The sequence below is a fragment of the Rhinolophus ferrumequinum genome, chromosome 2, assembly GCF_004115265.2.
Source record: "Rhinolophus ferrumequinum isolate MPI-CBG mRhiFer1 chromosome 2, mRhiFer1_v1.p, whole genome shotgun sequence".
Classification (NCBI taxonomy): Eukaryota; Metazoa; Chordata; class Mammalia; order Chiroptera; family Rhinolophidae; genus Rhinolophus; species Rhinolophus ferrumequinum.
Window position 1 is genome coordinate 103,968,776 of NC_046285.1, and position 12,022 is coordinate 103,980,797.

General features: G+C 34.2%; 1 protein-coding gene across 2 annotated transcripts in view; it reads right to left on the bottom strand.

Annotated features, from left to right (window-relative positions):
- Positions 1-12,022, bottom strand: part of BRWD1 (bromodomain and WD repeat domain containing 1) — a 102,674-nt gene that overhangs the window by 26,924 nt on the left and 63,728 nt on the right. For both annotated transcript variants that reach the window (XM_033087606.1, XM_033087599.1), the window contains exons 28-36: positions 9,112-9,223; positions 8,422-8,483; positions 6,020-6,175; positions 5,685-5,805; positions 4,704-4,829; positions 3,536-3,608; positions 2,494-2,535; positions 810-956; positions 107-259 (exon numbers count right to left, since the gene is read on the bottom strand). In XM_033087606.1, the coding sequence (XP_032943497.1) occupies positions 107-259; positions 810-956; positions 2,494-2,535; positions 3,536-3,608; positions 4,704-4,829; positions 5,685-5,805; positions 6,020-6,175; positions 8,422-8,483; positions 9,112-9,223 (992 nt within the window). The remainder of the gene's footprint in view (positions 1-106; positions 260-809; positions 957-2,493; positions 2,536-3,535; positions 3,609-4,703; positions 4,830-5,684; positions 5,806-6,019; positions 6,176-8,421; positions 8,484-9,111; positions 9,224-12,022) is intronic.

The window sequence follows — 12,022 nt, forward strand, 5'->3', positions numbered from 1 at the left end:
CTCACGTATCTTTAATGTTCCAACTTCTACCAGTTGAGTGGAAAATTATCATTATACTGATCACACATTCTCATTTTTCTTTTTAATGAACCACTTGTAAAATTACCTTTGATCTTTTGTTTGGTGTATATGCTTTTGCATTGCTAAATATCAACCGGATGTCCTTGCAAAATTCCAAAGGGCTGTCATAATTTTCCGCTTCTAAAGTTTCCCTTACTGTTCCAAAATCCATTGGAGTATCTATGATATCTCTGTAGTCCTAGGTTTTAAAAAGAATAATTAGTTCAAAGATTCAATTCCTGCTTTTAGAAATATAAGTGCATCAGATTTTTTAAATATTCAAAATGACAGAAGAGAAAATAAATTAGAAGGACTTTAAGAACCATTAGTAATTTTTTTAAAAGGCCCAGACATAAAGACAAGGTAAAAAATATACCAAAAATATTATACTTGGTAGCAGGATATGGAATGGTTTGTATCTCCTTCCAAGCTTTCTATAGTATACCTGTGCTTTATAATCTAACTTCTTTTTAAAGGTCATTTTCCATTCCACTATTACTGGAGTGAAGACACATTTTTTTTTTTTATCCAATTTATATTTTTCTTGGGGCTAGGCCTACTTAGATAATAGATAATCATGTAGAATCCTCCATTACATAACTGTTCTACAGCTGACTTAGTGGTAAGAGAAAAAGCTAACATGAAGCCTAGACATGTTACTCTGTAAAAGTTTAATTTAAATACCTCTACCCCAATCTCCTCTACACAAAATAAGAAAAGCCCCAAACATTCCAACAATGGCAACTTACTGGATATTCAACCAAATCAACGGGTTGTCTAAATGGCTCAGAATCTTCACATTGAAAAATTAAGTTCACTAATTCCTTACACTGTTTCTTCCAGTTGCTTTCAACATAGTTGGTTGCTCTGATGCTCCTTTTCCTCCAATCGTGGACCTAAAAATACATTCACAATAGCAAGTTTTTTCAGTCTTGGCAAAGTCACACTACGGTATGGTATTTGATTTTCTATCTACTTTGAGAAAACCCACTTTTCTGTAAAAATCCAATAATGTCACATCTGTTAATCTAGAAACATTTTTCATTCCACCACTTATCTTCCAAATTCAGAGATTGTTTTCACAGATTTTGAAGTATAATAATGGATAATCTGGTGAGCTGAAAAATGGCTCAAAGATGTCTACATCGTAATCCCAAGAACCTGTGACTATGTCACTTTATATGGTAGAAGGGACTCTGCAGGTGTGACTAAAGGCATGATCTTGAGATGGGGAGACTGTCCTGGATTATCAGGGTGGGTCCCATGTAATCACAAGGGTCCTTCTAAGAGGGAGGCAGAAGAGTCAGGCGAAGACGTCACGCTGCTGGCCTGAAGATGGAAGAAGGGGGCCATGAGCCTCTAGAAGCTGGAAAATGCAAGGAAACTAATTCTACCCCAGAATTTCAGAAAGGAATACAGCCTGCTGACACCTTGATTTTAGCGCAGTGAGATCCACGTCAAGCTTCTAATTTATAGAACTGTAACATATTATTTTTGTTAGTTAAGCCACTAGATTTGTAATTTGCTACAGCAGCCATAGCAAATTCTAAACAGAAACTAACCACTGGGGACAATTATATGAAAATGACAATCAGATGATAATATTTCAAGTCTAACTTTTCAATGCTATTTGGGGCAAGCATATTATGAAAATTGTTACCAAAAGTTTAACTTTAAGCAGCATTTGGTGAAATTTTAAATGTTAACATTATTTTGAGTATTTTATCTTAATTACCTTTAATTAACATATTACATTAGAACTTCAAGAATTCTGCTGGTGACACCACAATTCTAAGTACCCAATATCCCAAACTTATTTCCATACATCCCCCCAACAAATCCTCACTGTAAAAAAAGGTTCAGTCACCAAATGCTATTTAATTTTCCCCTTAAAAGGTCTCATTTCCTTCCCTTCCTCTCCATTCCAAGCAAACACTATCCTTGACTAGGTTCTCAACCTTCAGGCCTAGATTCTTGCAATGAACTCTTAACTCACTTCCTTTAATACTTACCCTTTTTTCCCTCAAAATCTAATTATATCAATTTTGGCTGTGTAACTGATTCTCTAATTTAACTGAAAACCTTGGTTTTTCAATATCACCATAATCTGCTCCCAACGTCACAGCCAGATACAGCCATTTTGCTCACTCCCCAACATTCAGCCTCTACACCAGTCAGGCCAGTGCCCTCACTGGCCACTGACATGCCACACTTTCCTACTTTTTGAATTTCCCCTTCTAACTTTATCTCATTCTGAGAACACAGTTCAAATCCACTAAACCTTACCTAACTATCCACCCTTTCAGTAACTGCTCCCCTTACTCTTACAAAATATTCACATACATCAATGTAATGTTCAAAAGTCTACACCTAACTTAGGTTGATTTTAAAGAATAAGTAAACAACAAAGGTCAATCAGGCAGATTAACTTACTCTCCTTCTCCCAGAAGATGTTTTAGGAAGATCACTATCATCCTAGGAATAAAAATCAGGGCAACTTAAGTGTTAATATTCTCATTAGAAATGTAATAATCTTAATTTTAAAAACACATCAAAGACAGTAGGTCTTACGAGCGTTATAACTTCACAAAATCTCAAAACACAAACTCTATCAGATGATCTTTGTGGCATGCAGATTCCAACAAACCAATCACTCTTAATAACCCTTTACATTCCATGCACTAATTCCAAAATATAGCTATAAAAAGCAGCTTTAAATTTGTGTCTTATCTCTATTTATAAACCCCAGAAACAGTCTTTTACAGTTCCTGGACTTTGTACTCTACACATTTTCTTATTCTCTAAATCACATATTACTATATCAATTTTTATTCCAATATAAATTACCATAAAAATCAGTCAACTACAATAAAAGTTGGTGTAGAAATTAAAGCTATACTGTTTTTAAAGAATATCTCTCCAGCAACTCCCTCTGACAGCCTGATTCTGTATGAAGTGCAGTAATACCACATCACTGATACTGGCCTTTACTGACACTTCAAACCCATCTTGAGTGAAGGACTGCACAGTACTTTAGCAATGTAAAGTTCACTATATATTTTTTTTTGAGATTTAAATTTTTTATTTGGAATTTTTTTTGAAAGATTTTTATTAAGTGTTTACTAATTCTTAATTACAATTCAATCCAACTCACAGATATTGGTTTTACCAAAAATGTTTCCAAGGTACTTCTTTAATGTACCTCTAGCTAAAATTTGGAAAGAGAACATATTCCACACTTAAGTTATTCATTTGGACATATTTTGTTTGATATATTGATATCAATTATTGGCTAAAACAAATTACATCACTGACCATCTAGATAATTAAAAAATGTATTTGTATCAAGTGCTCTATATTTGTTCACTGGAATATAGCAAAAATTAATAATAGGTAATCAACATTTTCTACTTATTATTTTCAAGGTACCATTTGAAATTAACAAAAATTATTGTAAAATTGACAAACTTCATACCAAATCCTCTGCATTTTGCTCATCATTTTCAGAAGTGTTAGAAAGTTCTGAGATATTTGTACAGTCTTGATCCCTAAAAAACAATTTTTCACTTTTTTAACTGTATGCAGATGTAGTTATTGTTGTCAAAGATTCAAACTACAGGTTAGATTTAAACAGTTGCCCAACTAAGCATACTAACTTCAAGCAGAGAAATATCAGGATTTTAAACTCCACCTTCTGTGGAAACAACTGACCATCTTAGAACATTGAATGAAGGTAAGATTTTTTTTTGTTAAGTATGTACAGAAATTAAGCTGATAATCCAGAAATAACATATGTATGGCCTCAGTTGGATGAATACACGAATTAGTTTTTCTAAGTATCATCACTAATAATATTCATACAATCAGTACCAGGAAAAATGACTGATTTGAGATAAAACATAATTGAAAGAAAAAAAGAAATAGAAATTAAAGCACATTATATCTTAATCTCACTGTACACAAAGAAGAAGAATGCTAAAATAGGGACATCCAGGTATAACGGAGATGACAATGGGTATGTGATTGTCCTGAAGAAAAAAAGAAGCAAGTTTTGGGGAACAGGGACTAAGTCTGAGTCCTCCAGACATAGGACAGATTTAACGCAGGAAAGTGAGATAGACTGGAATCAGTTATTCCCCAGTTTGCAGCTGGATATTGAAAATGATGGCACAGTTTATAAATTATCTTCTCTAGTATATTAATTCTTTCAATAAAAACAAAGTTTGTTGACTGTGGTCGCTGTATTATGATTATATAAAAGAATGTTCCTGTTCTTGGGAGATACAGGAAGAAACATTAAAGGATAAAGTGTCACAATGTCTCCAACTTACTCTAAAAACAGTTTAGAAAACACATTATCAGAGAGACCGACAGACACTGTACCAGGCATGTACACAAAAAAGACATACACAGTGCAAGTCTCTGCAGTGCAAAATTACAAAAAAAAAAAGTAGAAAAGTTTGGAATCTTTAATTTCTTACTCCTTTACGGAAACTATAATCACAATAAGTATGTAAAGAAATGTCACTTACAGTAAAACATTAAAAGGGTGTATAATTCAGAGAGTAAAATTTAAGACCTGAATGGTTTCAAGAGCATAATATGCAGTCACTTTCCCACATCTATAATATGAGATCACTTACTTGATAAATTTTAAAAGTTGGTCAGTTATCTTCTTAGCTGATCTTGCAATTACACTCTCAGGTTCATTAAATGTTCTGGCATTATGTTCTATATATCTGACTTCCCAAACTAATGCAGATAGCCTCCTTTAAAATAAAAAGTAGGCAATTTAGGGTTTAGAAAATGAAAAGACAAACCAAGTGAAAAATCCAGCATGTTAAGCCAGCATTCTATATTAATTAAACCATAAGTGCAAAGTAACAATGAATAACCTTTTAGTGCTGTCAACTTGATCACAGTCATAAGCAGTCACACTAGATGCTGGACTGGAAAGAATACATCTAAGGACCAGAAATCTTAACAGATCACTTAATCACATCCAGAAAACCAACAGAGCAACCCTCCCTTTGCACACTGCCTAACGGGGCATTTGAAGTTGCTGAAATTCAATGAAGAAAATGTGTTCCACACCGAAACCTAAGAGTCAATCTCACTGTAAACCGACAAAGTGGTTTCTGACAAATGCACATTTCCATGTCCAACCACAGAGATAATCTGTACCAACAATGTGAACTCAAGAAGTCAGTTTTTTATAATGATAATTTTTCATACACACACACACACACACATATATATGTATGTATGTATATATATATATATACATATATATGTATGTATGTATATATATATATATTTGTGTGTGAGTGTGTGTGTAATTTCTAACTACTTAACATAATTTGTAAGCAAAACAGACCACTAAAGATTGAGGAATGAAATCTGGTTATTTTTCTTATCTAGGTTCTATACACACCTACCCATAGGCACCTAACACAATGTTTTACATGAGCAAAAAATTACAATAATGAAAGACAAAAATGAAACAGAAAATAATGTTAATCAGTCCCCATTCCACCACGCTCACTGTCAACTACCACCTCTGCACTCTAGCTAGTACGGCCAAATATCTTTTCAAACTATTTTTAAAGTAGGTTTCCACTAACCTGTAAAATCGATTAACAAGTCTCATTCGAATTGTGTAAAGATCAGTTGGATAAGCTACGACAGTACAGTACTTCGGATATGTGCACAGATCAACTGGCCCTGCAAAAGCTGCTGCTATATCTGTAAAGGCAGACAGAAGAATTTTTATCAATAAATTCATTACCTCTAAGTGGCATTTCTCTACAACTCATTCGTGAAACAGAGATAAATTTAACACTCCAAACGGTAACAAACAGAAATTATAGTAATGAACACAACCACAATTATGATACTGTTTTAAAATACTCCTTTGAGAAAGCTTAAACATGAAACTTTTCACCCTAAAAAAACTTACCGAGATTCAAAAGTTGATCTATACCACTAATAATTCGTTCACATTCTTCGTCTCTTGATTTCTGACCCCATTCCCCATCTTGTGGTTTGTAGAGCAATTTCTCTAGTTCATCTGAAGTGACAGAAATACTAGCTCCTAATTCTTCAGGTGGATCAACTATGAATTCCATTAAAAGAAAACAAAAAGAAAAAAATCAAAGAACAAATATACACTATATTTAAATTAAATTGTCAAAAGTCATAAACAAGACACTAATTACAAAGGAAAAAGTAGTTACTTTATAGCAGAGAAATCTGATAGATACCACTTACATCAAAGGATCCAAGCTAACATCTGCAGGAACAAGACAAATTGATAGTTCGTGCCTCGCTACGAAGCACTGAGGACACATCACTTCTCTCACACTCTTGCCCAACATGCAAACCCTGGACTTAATCATGAGGAAACATTGGACAAACCCAAACTGAGGAAAAATATACAAAATAATTGGCTAGTACTCTTCACAAGTGTCATGGTCATGAAAGATAAAGGAATGACTCAGGGATCTCAGATTCAGAGAGACTAAGACATGCAATGAAATCCAATGTGTGCAAGGACATTAAGACCTTCGTCCAAATGTGAAGGTCTACAGATTAGAATGGCGTCAGTCCTAATTTCCTGATTTGATAGTTGCACTATAGTTAGCTAAGATGTTAACATTTGAGAAAACTGGGTATTCATAAATTCTTTGTACTTTTTCTGTAACATTCTGTAAATCTAAAATTATTTCAAAATGAAATATGAAAAGTACAATAAAAATTTATAATGATGAAAGTGCACATTTTAACAAACAAGAGGCAGTATAAATGTTCAGAGAACTTTTTCTTGAAAATTACAAATAAAAGGAAAAAAATGTCAACAGGACTAGAAGATAAACTTATCCATCTAACAATACAATAGGTAAGACCATTATTTTATTGATATTTTAATATACATTTCCAAAAACATTAATACAACGAGCCTCTCTTCATATGCCTCCACGTTAATTTTTCTGCCTGCTCATGTCTTTTGACAATTCTTCTAAAGTCTTAGTGGCCTCATTAACATTAATTTATTTAAGTGCTTTCACTGATTTGTACCATCTTTTACAAAAGAGCAGCTGTAAACAGGAGTTAAAAGCACTGATTGGAGTCAGATGGCTTGGGTTAGAATCCCAACTCCTATCCTTTCTAGATGTGTGTGTGACTTTAAACAAGTTACCGCAAACTCTCGGAGCCTTAGTTACTTCATCTGTGAAATTAATAATAGAGCATCAATACCTCAGATTAAATGAACTGATACAGAGTTCTTAGGAACAGAGTATGACCTCAAAATATGTTGGTTTTTACTTATCTATCACACGCTTTCTGCACTGCAAAATTTCATTTCCTAGTACTTGTAAGATACTGAGCTCAAATGAAAACCTAACAAAGGGGGTCACTGGGGGCTTTCAAGACTGCAGTTATTAGAAAAACATTTTTGGAAGAAAATTCCTTATTCCCATAAAAATCTTTATTTCCAAATTAAAGCAAGACATGGTAGTTGAAGGTATGTCAGAGAGTAAAACACACAGGAATAGGGTCTGCTTGGCCCCTAGGGCAGACACAGGAAAAACTCATGGAACAAAGACTTCGCATGTAAAAGAATGGTGGGGTATAAGCACAAAAGCTTTTGTATGTTTTTATGTTGAATAAACACTAGTGTAAAAGAAAGCTTGACAGTGAAGAAAAGGAGGCAAGGACACAGAGCACCCCTTCAAAAAGTCTAGGTAGAGGGAAATAATTCAGTAGATAAAATGTTCAATAAAGCCAAATGATAAGTGTTGTTAGGCACAAGAGAAAAATTCGAACTCAAATGGAGAAAGGAAGGAGGAAATGAAAATTCTTGGAGGGAATGAACTCCATTTAAGTGCCATGTCTGACAGAAGTTGAAAGCAACAGGATGGCCTGCACTGAAGGAAGAGGCTGGCTTTGGAACAGAGACATTTCTCTCTCAAGGGAAGGGAGCAGATGATCCATAGTAAGACAGACAAGCTGAGGTAAAGCAGAAGACAGGTGGAAGTCAAGTTAGAACTTTTCTTTGAAGATCAAACAAAGATAATGGGGTGAGGATGAGCACAAGGGAATAAAGGCTGCATGAGGCAGTCGGAAGAGTTTGAAGCAGACTTACATAGGCCACTAAGATACAGCCAGAACCAGGGTGGGAACTCAGGGTAAGAATTAATGAACCACATACACATAATTCTCTTGACTTCTTTTAATAAAGCTCACAGTTACCATAATTTGAAAACGTTTCTTAGAATACAATTTGCTCTATGTGCTTTAGTAAGATAAAAAATTAGAAACATAAAGGTAAAATACTTTCATTATTTAACAATTACATACCATTATCAGGAATTGGTTCCATGTCCCATGGGCTAAGCTTTTCAATTTCAGTATTGTCCCACCTGTTAAAACGGAAAGTCTGGTTAGCCTTCCATAAAGTCAACTTGTGGCTAATAACTAGGTATCCACTACAAGAGTAAACAGAAGGATAGAAAATATGAAAACTAACCTCATTGTGGTCAAAGTTTAAATATTTAACAGTAATAAAATGTTAGAAGGATACATTACAAAAACTAAGTGTAAAAATGTATGGCAAGCTCAAGGACAAAACCAGAAATCCTGTGTGGCCTAGACCAGGGTAAGTAAAGAAAAACTCAGACAGTGTGAAGGCTGGGAATGTGACTCATGCTTCAGAGCGTGGACTGTATTATGTAGCCAATGGAAAGGCAGCACACATTTTCTGACCAAAGGAAAAGATGTGGTATGTGCTGGTAGACAATGATGCAGCATTCACTATCAGGCTGGGGAAATACTAGGAAGCTACAGAAATGGTCCCGGGGAAGCAGTCAGAGACTGCACCAAGGGGGTACTAGTGAGCGGGGAACAACAGAGCCACGCAAGAGACTGCAGAGGTGAGACTGACATGACGTCATGACAATTAATCGGGACTGTTTTTATCTTGTTATTTATCCAACCACCTGCCACAATGAACAAATGTTTGTACTGATTCGTTTCCTTCTGCATACAGACCTAACAACATAGCACTGGAAATGACTATCGGGGTACTGTGGCTGATAGGGCTCCTGACTGAGCACCGTCCCAAACCACCAAGCATCGTCAATGATAGAACGGAACCTGTCACCTGGAAGAGAGATGACCAATCAGACACCAATTTGCAACACTAACATTTTTAAAACACCATATGATACAGATAAAACAGAAATCAAAGTATATTTTTCTGTTAAAATCAGCCATCCCTCCCCACCTCCCAGCAACCTACAGTCAAACAGATGTGAAAAAGATACAATGTCACACTCAGCCATTTACTGAAGATATACAACCATACAACGTAATAGGCTAAAGCATCTATGGCCAGGTTTGGTTGTTTAGTGGATCCAAATTCCCACTCCAAAGTAAGTTCTGTTAGATTTTGCAACATAAAATGAATAAATTTTAAGAAAACTCAAAAATCCTTTACAATGTATACTACCAATAAACATTTGTTCAATAAGTATATTAAAATGAAACAAATAGACACAGATACAGAGAAAAAACTGCCAGTTGCTAGATGGAAGTTGGGGAATGGGGGAGAAGGTGAAGGGATTAGAAAGTACAAACTGGTAGTCACAAAATAGTCACAGGGATGGGAAATCGTTTGGGGAATATAATCATTAATGTTGTATCGATTATGTGGGGTGCAGATGGGCACTGGACTTATCAGGGGGATCACTTCATAGATTGTGTAGATGTCTGACCACTGCGCTGTACACCTGAAGTTGATGTAGAACAATATTGAATGTCAACTATAAGTAAATACATATATCCACATATACGTGTGTGTGTGTGTGTGTATGTGTGTGCGTATTCATGGGAGGTAAAGTACAGTATAGGGAATGTAGTCAGTGGTATTGTAACAGCATATACGATGTCAGAGGGGTGATAAACTTGGAGGGGGGTTATCAGTTTGTGAGGAGTGTAAATGTCTCATCATCATGTTGCTTTGTACACCTGAAAGCAATTTTTTTAATTTATAAAAATAAGTGTATTAAATACATATACTTACGAAATATAACATTTCTTGAATAAAACAAATTATAAAAGTAACTATGATTAGAATTTAATCCATGATTATTCTAAAGTTGTTCCTATGTAAGTGTCTTCATGTAAAAGTGTTCTAATTCTTAAGATCTCATAATAAAAATTAGATCTAAATCTACCCTCAACACTTCCACATTTGTTATTTCAAAGAATGAAACATCCACATATCCCATTATCTCAGCATAACATGCAAACCAACTGTGGAACAAATACTTTAATGGACTTCAGGGGTTTTAAATCATACACATTTCTAAATGTACCCTACAACTATAACACTTCTAGAGAAATAAATTGTATTTGATCTTTGTTTGACATATTAAAGAAACAAAGACTGCTATAATACCCTATCTCTTCCTTCCCATCCTTCCCACCATTTTCAAAACAAAAACAGTAAGAAAAAGAAATTACACCGCATTAGTAATTCTTTGATAGATTAACAATTCTTTTTCAAGGAAAATTTTATGAAAACAGTATCAATCAAAATTAAAGCTACATTTCACCCCTAAGAGAATATTTACATAATACCCACAAAGAATCAAGACTCTTTACTAAAGAGTATCCTTACAGTGAATTCTGTATAAAATAGCAGTATCACAATGTCAGTTACATGTTTTAAGGTTCTTAATATATTTTCAAATTTATGTTTAATATATTTTCAAATTTATGTAAACATGACTTCCATGTACCTTCTACATGAAAATCACTAAAAACCTGTAAGCCCCTCATCCCTCTACCCATCTCTCTACCATTAACAAAATTCTACTTTTGAAAATATTTCATTAACATATATTCCAAAACGAAACTTCAACTTTAGAAATAAATCTTAATAAATTTTTTCTAACATTTTAAATGAAAGCCATACACTAAAAATTTGATATAACACCAGGGTTTTTGTCTGTAATGTAAATAACCTAATTTAGCATAAATAGCAATTACAATATTTATTACAATAAGTATTATGGTAATAACAAATCCAGTGGCTTCATTTTGAGATGCCTAATATAAAAACAAATGGTTATAAGAAAGCCAGTTTCTGATACCAAGAATTAATTTTATAATATATTTCTTTCCTACTTATCTAATACTAGAAGACACATTCAGTTTAGACAAAAATATTCTTCAGTGTCAAACACTTTAAATTAAAAGGAGCCATACAAATTAGTTTTCTCATGGTAAAAACTGGTTTTTTTATTCCATTAAGAATTTTCAAATAAACCTATTTTGGCTATTCAAGAGAAGGATAAACTCTTGCTACGTCCTCAATACAGTACAAACAGAAACAAGGTACTTCCTCTAAGAGCACAGCTCAAACTTCAGGAGAATGGGTAAGATCTTATAGGGAAGCAAAAATGAGTTAATTAGTATAAAAGAACAGGTACACTAATTTCTCAACCACAAAAATAAGACATAAACAACCAAACTTAAGGGGCAATTGGGAATCTGTTTCTAAAATTTAGCTGTAGAGAATTAAGTTTAAAAACATTTTGAATGGCCATGTTGGCATAACAAAGTAAGAGCTTCTGACCTACACGCTATGGGGGCTGGAAAAAAACATTAGCAGATGAGAAACCTAAAGTTCTTTGGGACTTGGCTGTATTTGTTAATTCCTACATATGCCAGCTATCTCGTGTGTGTGGTGTGGCTAGATGTTTTTCTACAAGAAAAATTTCCTTTACCTCTAGTCCCAAAATAATCTTAATTACTTGTTCAGATATTACCATTAAAAATAATCTACTAACAACAGCAATACTCTGACAATCTTTGTTTCAAACAGGGATGGCTGAGGGCATTTATCTAAAAGGTACTTGCTTGTCTTATCTGTCAAAAAGGGCGGGAGAAACTA